Here is a 14,147-nt window from a genome sequence, read left to right as displayed (position 1 = left end):
AGATCAAAAAAAAATTGTAGCTCTTAATGATTCCTCTCATAAAGCATGATAAAGAACACACGCCAAAAGTTTCTTTTGAAAACTGCAGTGCTTTAACTGGATTTTAAATAAACTAAAAGTTTTCTTGGCTATCCAAAAAATAAAATACAAGGCTAGAAGGATGGCTCAACAGAAGAGTGTCTGCCTAGCAAGTGCAAGATCTTGAATTCAAACAGTAGGGCCACAAATAATAACAAAAACCTAAAGTATTTATGGTAATTACAGACCACAGAGTTCACTGAAAGGATTACAGATGGCTTTTCAACATAAATTTGGTGCTATTAAAAGAACAGAGTCATAATCCGTATCCAGTCTACCACTGTTACAAATTTCTCCACAGGCTGGTTTGTGATGCCTCCCTAGAACAACAATCTCATATGGCTCTGCTTTCCCCAGTCTTAAAAGGAAATGGGACAAAGTCCCTGACCTGCATGATCTCAAACTTTTATAGGATGCGGTGGGTTGTTTGTTTTGATTGTTGTTTGTAGTACTGGAGATCAGCCAGGGCCTTGTACATGGTAGGCAAAATGCTTTTACTCAGCTATATATACCCTAACCCAAGACACATATTTTGAATCCATCTGGTTTTAAGGCCCATATCTGCTACTTGTGATAAGGGTAAATCACTTCTCAGGGCCACATTATTATATAAAATGAGTGTAATAATATAAAACTTAGAGAACTGTCGTGAAAATAAAATGTGGTATCTGTGAAGTATTTGTCAACATGAATTATGATAAATATAAGTTGACTTAGTCATTTGTTTTTATGCTAAAATGTACCAACATTAACTAGATGTAATGCAGGAGGCATAAAATCAATGTCTAAGTGGGGCTCATACCTCTGACTCAATCAATGTCCAAGTGACTCATACCTTTAATCCTAGCTACTCAGGAATCTGAGATCTGAGGATCACAGTTCAAAGCCAGTCCGGGCAGGAATGGCCAGGAAACTCTTATCTCCAATAAACTACCAAAAAACCAGATGTGGAACTGTGTTAAACACTAACTTTGAGCAAGAAAACCTCATGGACAGTGCACAGGCCCTGACTTTGCCCTAGGACAGATACACACACACACATACACATATCACACACAAATCAATGTTAAATTCTGTTTCGAAAGTTTAATTGAAGTTCAGACACAATAAAATACCCATGTAGAATAAATCAGTAAGTGAAAACTTTGTGAAAAGTTGAATTGGACCAAACAGTGTATGATTTGAATAATCAGACATCAAACATTAGGGCACAGTAATATTGATCTGCTATGCTAGTTTTTTTTTTTAAGATAGTTATTTCTAAATGGTTCTTGTTGATTAGGAGAAAGACATATTGCTGAAACCAAAGTATCACAATCTTGATGTAATATCATATTAAAGACCTTATAAAATATCTTTAAAAATAATTTTAATCTTTCTTGCAATAATTAATTTTAAGCAAATTTGCTTATTCAGTCTCATTGACAGTGAGGGCAGAGAGTTATGAATTTCAACCAAGTTTGTCTGTTCATCAGAAACACAATTCATTCACCAATATTTTAATCAAACTAGAATACAGTCACTATATCTAAAATTAAAACATTAAATATGCTATTTTAATGTTAAATCACATTAAACAATTAGCATGGTAAGATTATATATACATGTATGTGTGTACATATATGCGTGTTTATATTTTATCTATATGAGACAATTTTTGCTCTGATAGAAGTAAAAGAAAAAAGTCTAAGTGTAAATAAATATAAAAATAGAATATTATTCTGAAAAAAATAGGGTACCAAAATATAAGATTGTTAGACATTATAGCCACTATATTTCTAGGAGTCATAAGAACATAATTAAACGGTCCTCTTCTTGCATCATATATTTGAGTCTAATGTTCATTTTTTTTAATTACATGGTACATTTCCCTCATTGTTGATGAAATTGGAAGTTATCAAAATAAGCTGCAAACTCTGGTAAGTTTAGACATTACATTAACAATGTAGACTAGCATGCACCTGTTTCTAGAGCCATTTGAACACTACTCTGTGTTATCCTAAATGAAGTTGGGAACTTTGATGAAGAGGATGAGTACTAACTGCTTGTTACAAATTTAATCATTGTGTTGGCTGAATTAAATTTAAAAAAATGTACATTACCTCCACTGCTTAGAGATATCAATTCTTTACACATGTATAGCCAAATTCCACAAGCATAGAAAAATATCTAAACTGCTCTCATCCATTCTCTTCTGAGGCGAAATACAGACAGGCAATTTAATTGGATAATAAATATGACAAGAAAGTTATAATCTGATGTAATCTGGAGACCCTGCCCTCTATTTTTTTTATAAAGGTATCATTTCTAAAAGCCATTCATGAATAGATTAAGAGTAACTATTAGGTCTAGCTATTTATGCTTACTTGGGATTTTAGACATTTTTGTGGTTAAAATTAGTTACAAGCTGCTATAATAGAGTTCAAGGCATCTTAACTTGAAATAAGAAAGCTTAATTGAAAGCAGCAGCCTATCATTTAGAGTAATACATTTCTATTTGCTGAACCTCTATTTCCCTGTCTTAATGGTACAACATAGAAGCTATGGAATTACAAAATGTGTATTTCTGATCTATCTATAACTTAAAAGAATGAAGACAGCTGTATGCACTTGACACAGAACTGTAAAGTTACTACTTTTCATGACATTGGGGATTGAACTTGGGATCTTGAGCCTGCTAAGCACGCACTCCACTATGGAGCTAAATATCCATTTCCTAATATCTGAAGTTCAAATTGTGACTCTAGGGGTTTTTTTTGTTTTGAATAAAAGTTTAATTCAGGAAACTGAATCAGCTGAATCAGCAGTTCCCAGCTGTTTAGAGCATGGTTGCTAGGACCCCTCCTCCCACTCGAGAATTTCATTAGGTCAGGAATGGAGTCTAAAATTTTGCTTTTTTGTAAGATCCAGATGGTGCCCAGGTTGCTTTCTGGAGGCCACCCTTCGTGCCCACTGCTTTAGGGTACTGGAGAGGAGATTAGAAATGAAGGGGCTGGTGAGAGGGTCTTCTGTGCTTTTTAATGTCCAGAAATGGAAAGGGCAGTCCCAACATATTCTTGTACAATTCTGTAGTGTTCAGTACTATTTAGACAGTATGTCCTGAGAGCAGACTCCACTTTAGTGCCCAGATTACCCACCTATTAATTTAACTGAATACTTAAGATTAATCTTTGCCTAGTAGTACCTCTATATAGCTGATAGTTTTATGCAAAACGTTTTTGAGATGTACTCATATTGTTCCTTTACCATAAGTTATTTTGTTATGAATAAAACTGATGTGAACAAATTTTGGTGCAGTATGCAAATGTACTTTAATTATACTTTAATAAACCATTGCAACACCATTGGACACTTTCAGATAAGCTAGTTATCTAAAGGAGTCCAGGGATCATAAATCCATTCTGCAAGACCACAAAAGACAAAATACAGACCAGGTGAAGTAAGTACATACTATATACTATGCCCTGTAGAAAAGTAACTAGGTGTTCTAGGCAAACCTCTACACCAATTTGGCAAAACTGAGTAAATAATTGAAGAGTTCAAGAAGCCATCTATGAACCTCAAACATGGCTATCCCTTAGGTTCTAGTTTGAGGCAGAATCTGAGTAACCGTATTTTTTTCAGAATTTGCAGCTAAAATGCAGACTGGTTTGAAAACTGCTAAACTAAATGACCACTTGTCTGGGCATTAAATGAGAAATTAAAAATATGAGGAAGATGAGTATAATTAGTATTCATTGATTTGATATTATGTTAAACATTGTATTATTTTCAGTCATTTATTTTACATATTAGCCCTCCCCCAACTCTTTAGCAATGAAAGAGTTAGCTACTTATTCTTTTTCACTTCTCAGGGCCTAAAAGAATGTCTTAAAAACTTGTGGAATTAACTAAAATTGTATGTTTTCCCTACAAAGTGCACACACACATCTGTATATATCTCCTATGGAAAACAAGAGACTACAAGACAAGAGTTACTAGGACAGACCTTGAAGGATATACAGATAGGAGAGGGGAGTGAAGAATTTGAGTAATTTTTTACAAATGAAACAGTAGGAGAATAGTACATTATATGACAGGTACTCCCTGAACATCTGCTTATTGAGTGTAAATGTAATGTAACTTGAACAATTTCACTCAAGCATGTTTATGAGCAGGTGAAAAAAAAGTCTAGCGGAGGCATGCTTTTATTTTACCATCACACATATAAAGGGAAACAAAATAAGCCAATAGTACACTCCCACATAGAGTAATCTTACAAGAATTTATACAATTTAGGAACAGATACATCAATTACTAATTCGTTATCAGAGCCAATTATCAAAATAATCAAGTCACAATTTTATAGATTATTTTTCCACAAAGACAATAATTTTACAGATCTGATAAATACCAATTTATCCAAACTATGTTTCTAAGAATATAGTTTAAAAGAAACAAGAACAAGTTGAAAACTGTCATAAATATCCACTTAAGTCTTAATATTGTCCAAGAAAGACTTTTATTCAATTGCTGCCAAACAAAAGCAAAAGAAAGCTTGTTCAGCTAAGTTGTTCCAGTAGGCAGAAACAAAATACTAGACACTGGTAAAAATAAGGGCACAATATTAACCTTCACACACGAGATCACATATAAAGTGAAAACATAACAATTTTGCAGTTTCTTTAAAGAATCTCTAGGCAAAATACTTAACATTCCAAATTCCCTGCAGTTTTTCTGACAATTCTGAAAAAAACATTTCTCCTCCTATCACCATGAACAGAATAATACTTGAAGGGCTGACTCGTCAGCCCAGTTTTCATTCTCAGCTCAAGTTTTACCTGGCTTATTTGTCTCCAGCCATTTCTGTTCCCCATAGTTAAGGAACCCCTTACAATCTCCTTAGTTCTTACATCTATTGTTATTATTATTATTCTATCCACCTCTTTCCATCTAGATCTAGCTCCCTTTAGTTCTTTACAACTTGTTAAGGCTAGGGAGTTGGGAAGAGAAGAGGCAATCACACTTCAGTGGGAAACTCTCTTATCTCTAGAAATGATAAGGACCAACATAAACTAAGCTGTCTACATTCATTGATGTTTCTTAAGCATCTTAGGGGAGGAAAAAAAAAAGGGAATGTGGCCTGGGACTTTGCAACAGTCCAATAGAGGTTGGGATAGCTCACAGCAGGCAGTATTTGGTAGGTAACCAGTGCAGAAAGAGGAATGGGGTAGCATAAATTACAAGAAAAAATGGCCCACTGTTGTTGTCCCTTGACCATCATCAATGCCTATTGTGCACAGGCCTGTGCCGGTACTGCAGATACACAGCAGGGTGAGTAGTAACAACGGGCTTCTAGACAAAGCTAGAAATCCAGGTGACAGTAACCAAATCCAGAGGCCCTGGGAAAAACAGGGTGTGGCAAGGCAAAGGCAGTGCATTCTATAGCATCATTTGCTTCTGTTAGAAGTGGGTGTGGGGGCTGGGAAGGTGGCTCAGTGGTAGAGCGCATGCCTTGCATGCCAGAGGCCCTGGGTTCGATTCCTCAGCACCACATAAGCAAAAAGAAAAAAGCCGGAAGTGGCGCTGTGGCTCAAGTGGTAGAGCGCTAGCCTTAAGCTGAAGAGCTGAGGGACAGTGCCCAGGCCCAGAGTTCAGGCCCCATGACCGGACCCAAAAAAAAAAAAAAAAAAAGAAGTGGGTGTGAATCACGGATATGCAGCATGGAGCAAGCGTGCAGAATAGCAAGAAGGCCATATGAAGTAGAGAAGCATGACCACAACAGTTTCAGTCTTGAGATTGAGAGAACTCCAGGGAAGACGCAGAAAAGGTCAAGGGACCAAAAAAAAAAAAAAAAAAAAAGCAGCATACCCATTGCACAGCAGTAAATAGAACTGGGCCTTGAGCAGCAGATGCCCAAAGGCAAACGTTAACCGGACTGGAACCCGAAGGGTCTGGGGATCTCCACTGGCTCCCTTATTGGACGGCGTCTGGGTCTACGGATTCCTTCACGTAACAGGTAGTACTGCAGTGGATTCGGCCACAGGTCCTCTTTGATAATCTCAGCAATTTTGTCAGACTCTGGAAGGCTGTGGTCTGAGAACCAGGTGAAGAAGCTGCAGACGAGCTCTTGGTTTCTACGAATGAAGGACTGGGGTTCATACCCTCGGCGCCAGATGATGGGGGTGGAGAGAGACACCACTCGGCCGGAGGATCGGACTTCATATTCCTTGACGATCAGCTTGTTTCTGAAGTAGGGGTTTCTTCGAAAGAAGAACTTAAACTTGCAGCCAGTTCTAGGGTGTCTGAGTTCCTTCACCTCCAGATTGGTGACGTACCTTAACATCTCGGCGTCGTGGCCCCGGATCATGGAGGTCAGCTGAGGATGGTTCCGAAAGGCGGTCATCCAGAAGCCGGGGATGTTCTGAATGATGTAGTTCCTCCGCTCCAGGTAGTGACGCCGCATCCGCCCAAACTTCTGCTCCAGCTGTTGGAAGGCTCGATCGGCCTGCGCGTTCACGGTGTCCAGTTCCAGCTGGATGGCCTCCAGGGGGTTCATGCGGAGGTCTACGTTCAGGTACCAGTGTCCGGCCTCCTCCTTCCTCTCCTCCACCACCACCTCCATGTCTTCACCCCCGGGCCTGGCCTCCATTTCCGCGGCCTCCGGCGCCGCCCCCTCGGCCTCGGTGGGCCTCTCCTCTCCTCCCACGGCCAGGGCGCACGCATCGGGCTTCACGTCCTCGGCCTGCGCCTCCAGCAGCCCAGATTCCGGCCACTGCTCACCACCGCTTTCCAGATCCTTCTCTCCATCTTGAAAACAGTTTTCCAGGGGGCCGTCGGGGGCCTCTTCCCGCGGGCCTCCCACCGCCGCCGCACCGGGGCCCGCAGCGACTCCGGCCTGCGGGGGACGCCCACAGCCGGCGGGGTCCTGGGGTACGGCCCCCACCCCCGAGGGCTGGGCCGACGGGAACGCACCGGCCTCCGCCATCGCCTGCGGCGCCTCCATCTCCCCGCGGCGCTTCCCGACTCTGGTCTGCGGCCTTCGGGGTCCCGGTCAGGAGTGGCGAGGCTGCAGGATTAGGGGAGACAGACAGAACGACGTCAGGACAAGGCCCGCTTCCCTCCGCGGCCGCCGGAGCCGGAGGCGCGCAACGCCCGCCCAACCGCCGCTCGCTCCGCCCACTCCCGGACGCCGCCGCCGCCGCGTCTCCAGGGCGCTGACGTCAGCCTGCAGACTTCGCCGTCTCACGAGAACTCGCTGCGCGAGGCGATTGGTTCCCTCCCACTCGGGTTGGCCCAGCCCAGTCCCGGGGAGCTTGTGCTGCGGGAGCGCTCGCTCGGGTCGCTTTAGTGAGCGTCGGTTCTTCCCCCGGGACCCGGGGACAGTGACCACGCCCCTTCCAGTGCCCGTCCCACCCTGGTGGCTGGAGCGACTGTAGGGGGCTGCCCCGTGTCAGGCGAAAAACCTGCCCCCCCCTTTTAGGTTTTGAGGCAGGAGGACTAACATGTGAACGTTAAATACGAACCAAAATCTACTTTTTTCCCCTCAGGTGAATGGCGAACTAGTTCTCCTTTCTTAAATAGGAGTGACACGGAAAATGTCTATTCTAGAGGGGCGGTGGTGGCCTGTCCTGATGACCCCCCCATCCCCCCACCCCCACCCCACCTTCCACCCCCACCCCATCCCCATCCCCCTGAGGCCGGAGAATCCGAGGTCAAGGCCAGCCTGGGCTCCACAGCCTCCCTGGATCACCGAAACGAACGGAGCCAAAAACCAATCCTAGCCTGTCAACGATGTCGGGAGAAAAGGTCTTTTTCAGCAACCGTTACCACTCCATTGACGCTTACTGCTCAGCGCCGGTTCTCAATTTATGATCTATACCAAATGAGAGTTTAGTGCTGGGTAGCAAGGCAGGAATTAAATCTCAATTTCCTAAATTTTGCTTCATACTCATACAGTACTAGGAAGATGCCACAAATATATCTGTGTCCAGACTGATTAATTTACGAATGTTTTGTAAAGGTTGGCACTAGTAAAATACCCACATGTGCAATCAGCTCATAGATGATCAGATAGAAGTTAGCATCTCTGATTATTTTACTTTGCTAAGCTATTACTACTGAACTAAGAAATAATTTTGCAAAATGCAACACGTAGCTAACTGGTTGATTCAGTGTAAAAGAAGCAAACTTTTTTTTCTCCTAGTAGATTTACTTTGTGTCATAGGCTGAAGATCCCCAAAAATATCCATATCTCAATTCTCATATGTGACTTTGCACTTACGGTTAATTTGAGGTTCTGGAAATGGGAAATAATATTTCAATTATCTAGGTGGGTTCTGTGGAATTAAATGAACTTTATAAAAAGGAAATAGGAGTGGCAGGAAAGGTATGATGAAAAAATCTAAAAAGGGTTAGGAGAGAGCAGAGATAGATAACTAGGGAGAAAATAGAAATACTTTTTAACTTTTTGCTTTGACGCTATAGGAAGGAATCAAGAGCCTAGGAATTTAAAGCAGCCTCTTCTAGAAACCAGAAAGGAAAGAAAATGGATTCCCCCCTACGTCCCTTAAAGGACTGATGATTTCATGACATATAACCTCCAGAGTTGAAAGATGATAGATGTTTGTCATTGTAAGTCATTCACACTGTGACAAAACTGTCACAGATGCAATATGAAATGAATACGGTGTGGAGCAAGGATTGGTGGGTTCTGTGCACAGCTCAACCTGTTTCGATCAGCAGCTGCTGTCCTCCCCTGGGGACTGGCACATGGCAGTGACTTATGGTTTGAGTATCTTTATATATTAAGACCAGAAATATACTTAGACAATACAGAAGACAAAATTAAAGCCAAACATACCACAAAAGGGCATTGGAGAAGATTGAGCCACAAAGGGACAAGGTGTTGCTTTTACATTTATTGAGGTAGCATGAGGATTCAGGTAGATCCTACATAATATTTGTGGAATTTGGATAGCATAAACCTTAGAAAAGCTAATTGTGTGTCTATATTCCTATTAATTTTATTTGAAAGAGGAATTACATTTTGCCTATGTTTCATCTATTGCACTTTGGCACATGATGAACATTTGGCAATTGGAAATAAGCCTCATTATTCAGAAGGTAGTGAAATCTTTCCTAAGATTGTTTCTTTGGGAGATTATCAGCAGAAGAAATATCAAGGACTCATATATTCTTCAGGAATGGCTTCACTGAGGGAAAAGAGTTTAACAAATTTTAACATTTTTGTTTTACAGAAAATGTTTTAAATAACTGTAATTTATGATAACTTGTGGTATCAGTTACTTTTGTAACCACAATCCCATGCAGAATATCACTTTGTTCTTACAAGAATCCTGTGAAGTAATGGTACTGCAACCTTTGTTTTACTCTCTGTGGAAGGACACAAGGAGACTGAGTCACTTACCCAAAATACAATAGAAAATGAAAGACTAATGACATAAGAGTCACACTCTTTTTGTTGTTGTTGTTGATCATAGGACTTGAACTCATGGCCTAGGCACTATTCCTAAATTCTTTTGCTCACAGCTGGTGCTCTATCACTTTCAGCCACAGCACCACTTTCAGTTTTCTGGTAGTTAATTGGAGACAAGAGTCTCACAGACTTTCCTGCTCAGGCTGGCTTTGAACCATGATCCTCCAATCTCAGCCTCCTGAGTAGCTAGGGTTACATGTGAGCCACCAGTGCCGGACCAAGAGTTGGACTCTTATCTCTAATTAACCACCAAAAACCTGAAAGTAGAACTGTAGCTCAAAGAGTAGAGCTCTGTCCTTGAACGAAAAGCTCAGGATTAGTGCCCAGGCCCTGAATTCAAGCTCCACATACCAGCAAACACACACACACACACATATCAATATAATAGTCTAACAATAAGAAATACACATAATTTAGAGTAATGTCAGCTTTAATATAGCAAGGCATTAAATTCCCTATTCAAAATGGAAAATTAGTCAAACATGTAGTCAACATGTTGTTAACACTATGTGAATGGAGAGTGACAAAGGTATGTGATAACCCAATCTTGGTAAGTCCTAGAGAAATAAGATAAAAATGCTTCCCTTGATTATAATGGCACTTGATTCCTTGTGGACAAAGATATGCATTTTCACTTTTAAGTACTTGTTAGCTTTTGTATTCCCATTGACCCTCACAAGAGGGCGCAACTGGCCTTCAAGAAACTGATGTGTCTAGCCTTTGATGGAAGAGCTGTAGGATAGTGGTTCACTGTAAATTAGACATTCTTGTCAATTAAAGTGAATCATAATCTGTTATTCCCACTATTCCACAATGGTTATAACATAGGTATCTCAAATAGACTTACGTTTACGGACGTTCAACAATCAAATCAGAACAAAGAATCCATTTGGATCTGTCTATTCTGTAGTTCCCACCCAGTCATGGATTTGGTTAAGTGTTAGCTCTCCACACGCTGGCCATTGGATTGGGAGAAGCCACTTACACCTGTTGCTGAGTTCTCTCATTGGTAAAATTGGAATTATAATACAGATTTTGCAGACCTACAATGAGGATGAAATAAGATATGTGGAAATTACTTAGCATATATAATAACTTAATAGATGATTATACTTACATTTTATGCTAAAATTTACATCAGAATTAAGTTATTGGGCTGGGGTGTAACGATAAAGTACTTGCCTAATAAACCTGATGTCCTGAGTTCAAACCCCAGTACCACAGCCCCTCCCCCCAATTAAAATATTGTACAAGATGTTAGTGCTAAATTCTAAATTTCTCTATATTATTAAGTATATATAGGAGTTTGGCTATGTTGTTGGACACTTCATGGAAAAAAGGAGACTTGACTTTAATTCTACTTTAGGTAATAGTTAAGAAAGAAGTGCAGCTGGGTGCTGGTGGCTCACACCTGTAATCCTAGCTACTCAGAAGGCTGAGATCAGAAGATCATGGTACAAAGCCAGCCTGGCAGGATAGGCCATGCAACTCTTAACTCCAATTAACTACTAGAAAACTGGAAGTGAAGCTGTGGCTTAATGTGGTAGAGCACTAGCCTTGAGCAAAAGAGCTCAGGGACAGCACCCAGTCCCTGCATTCAAGCTTCATGATAGGAAAAAGAAAAAAAAGAAAAGGAAAAAGAAACGGGGCATGAAGACATCACCCTCACACTTGCCATTGCTCCAGCTATTTCTGTGTGCATTCCATACATGTACTGTCTAATAGAATAACCACTAGTTACCTGTGGCTACTATATTTAAACTATTCAAAATTAAATGAAAATTTCAGCTCATTTATTTAAAGTACTCAGTAACCATATCTGGCTAGAGGCTGTTATATTTGGAAATCATGCAACATTCCATCATGACATCATTTATTTTATCGACTAGACAACGTTGCTCTAGACATAGTATCTTTGGGTGGGAGAAAAATGGAAATGCTGGAAATAAAATGACATTGAGATAGCAGGCCCACACTTTATAATGTGCTTCAAAAAGAAAAAAATTAAACTTTCTTTTAGCCTTTGGATCAAAAATTCAATTTGTAAATTGAAATAAATATTCTAACTCAGTGTCTCAAACAATACCATTAAGATGATCCAAATATTATGGCTCTTCACCATGAAACTTATAGCTTTAAAATTAGTTATAAAAATGTCTGAGCCAGATGGCCAATAGACACATGAAGAAATGCTCAACCTCCCTAGCCATAAAAGAAATGCAAATCAAAACAACATTGAGATACCACCTCACCACAGTTAGAATGGCTATAATCAAGAACTCTAATAACAACAAATGCTGGAAGGGATGTGGACAGAAGGGAACCTTACTGCATTGTTGGTGGGAGTGTAACTTGTTCAACCACTTTGGAAAACATTTGGAGGTTCCTCAAAAGACTCCATATAAAGCTCCCCTATGACCCAGCAATCCCACTTTTGGGCACTTACCCAAATGATCACAAACAAGACCACAATAAAGCTACCAGGAGGACTATGTTTATTGCAGCATTATTTACCATAGCTAAGATATGGAACCAACCCAAATGCCCCTCGGTAGATGAATGGATCAAGAAAATGTGGTATATATACACAATGGAATTCTATTCCTCCATCAGAAAGAATGACATTGCCCCATTTGTTAGGAAGTGGAAAGACTTGGAAAAAATTATATTAAGTGAAGTAAGCCAGGCCCAAAGAAACAGGTCCCATAGTTTCCCTTATTTGCAATAACTAGTATATGTCTAAGTCAAGCAGAAAAGTTCAGATAAGGTGATGTTAGGGAAATGAACCCTAAGATATGTATTCAAATGTTTTTTTTTCTTTCAGGTGATTGTTTCTAACACATTTATAAGATGATTTCTTTGTTGCTTTGTATGTCCCTTCCCAATGGTATAACCCCTGCTTTCACTGTATTTGATGTTGGTATAATTTGTGGAAGGGAAGGGGAAAAATAAGTCGTTTAAATAGGGATACAGGTGGACCCGTTGCAACAATGAGATGTACAAGTCATTATGCCAAAAACGAACTTTACAACTTTAGTGGGGAGAAGCAGGGGGAGGATTGGAAAGGATGGGAAGGGGAAACAAAGGAGGAGGCTACAATGCTTGATAAGAAATGTACTCATTATCTTGCCCATGTAATTGTAACCCCTCTGTACAGTATTTTCACAATAAAAAAATAAAAGAAATACTTTTAAGATTAAAAAAAAAGTCTAAGCCCGTATCCTTCAGAGAGAATGAAGCAAGAGACACCAAATTTGGGAACCTGTTAATAAAAGGTGTATGCTATTATATTAGTTAATAAAATGTCTGGTCTGTGGGACAAAATTCTATAATCTTTTAGTAAGGAAAATAATTTAAGAGGAAATAATGAATGTGAAATAATTCATGAAAATTGTTACATAGATTTCTTTAAGTCATCATGAACCACCATGATTTAGTATACCAGAAATTGACAGTGAAGCCATTTAATAAATGAAACTTTTATAATTTGAAAGTCTTTCAAAATCCTAAAGTTAATAAGTTTCATATAAGGGAAAATATCTCTGCATATTTTCTAGATATTATGATGTCTAGGTTAGTAGTTAAAACCCTTTAAATATTTAGTCTTCATTCAAGCTCCTGAGTTCATATATAATCTTACAAAAATAATGGCAACTTTTTAAAAATATAAGTACAGTTCCAAAGTCAAAGAACCTTTTTAGAACAAGCAGACTCTCATAAAAAAAATAAAATAAAACGCCCTCTTGTTTTAAAGCAGAGTTCACCAAGGTCATTTCCTACTTTCCAAATAAACACTAATTCAAGATGAAAAGTTAGTATTATGCTATCTAACTTAATACTTTGATTGTCATAACACTTCATCTTTTAACTGAAAACTTGGGTTTATGAATTCTTTAGCTCTGAGACCATGTTACAGCTTCCTTTGATTGGTAAGCAACCAATTCTGTTAAAAAAAAATCTAAAAGTTGACTTGGAAAAAGACCACCATCCACTCATTCAATCAATAGAAAGGTTTATATTTATTGTGAATATTTACCTCATAAACAGTACTGTAGTAATGTTCTCCAGGTACTGTCTCATTGAATTATCTCATCCCTTCATGACAGAGGTGTATTCACTTTATTGTCAAGATTAAGGTACCTCAGAGCAGGTGTGATTGGCTATGTCTGTAATCCCTGGTGGAGACGGGACAATCCCCCATTCAAGGCCTGCTCAGTCAAAAAGTGAGTAAAACTCCATCTCAATAAAATAAGTTACATATGATGTCTTGTGTTTGTAATCCCAGTGAGACAAAAAGCAAGGTTTGGGGTCCAGTCTGACACTGGGCAAAATTTTTAGACCCTAACTGAAGAATAACACCAAGAGAGAGCAGGGAGGGGAAAGAAAGTAAAAGTGGAAGTAGAGAGGGGAGGAGAGAACAAAGAGAAAGATTAAAAATGGTAGCGGCTCGAGGGATGTTTCAAGCTGTAGAGCACCCAATAGATCAAATGACTTGCTAAAATTACACAACTACTTGATAATGGAGTATAGATATAAACTCGGTTTTCCTGACTTGACATCGCTTCCTACTATACCATGTTGCTTTTCTGAT

The 14,147-nt window shown here is 39.6% G+C and overlaps 1 protein-coding gene across 1 annotated transcript; it reads right to left on the bottom strand.

Moving 5' to 3' along the window:
* Positions 1 to 5,758: 5,758 nt before the first annotated feature.
* Positions 5,759 to 7,063, bottom strand: Tspyl1 (TSPY-like 1). The gene has a single exon (XM_013032788.1). It carries the CDS (start codon positions 7,061 to 7,063, stop codon positions 5,987 to 5,989), a length of 1,077 nt encoding a protein of 358 aa, XP_012888242.1. The 3' UTR covers positions 5,759 to 5,986.
* Between the last annotated feature and the right edge of the window lie 7,084 nt (positions 7,064 to 14,147).

Source organism: Dipodomys ordii, unplaced genomic scaffold, assembly GCF_000151885.1.
Source record: "Dipodomys ordii isolate 6190 unplaced genomic scaffold, Dord_2.0 Scaffold157, whole genome shotgun sequence".
NCBI lineage: Eukaryota > Metazoa > Chordata > Mammalia > Rodentia > Heteromyidae > Dipodomys > Dipodomys ordii.
This window is presented reverse-complemented; position numbering and strand designations above follow the sequence as displayed.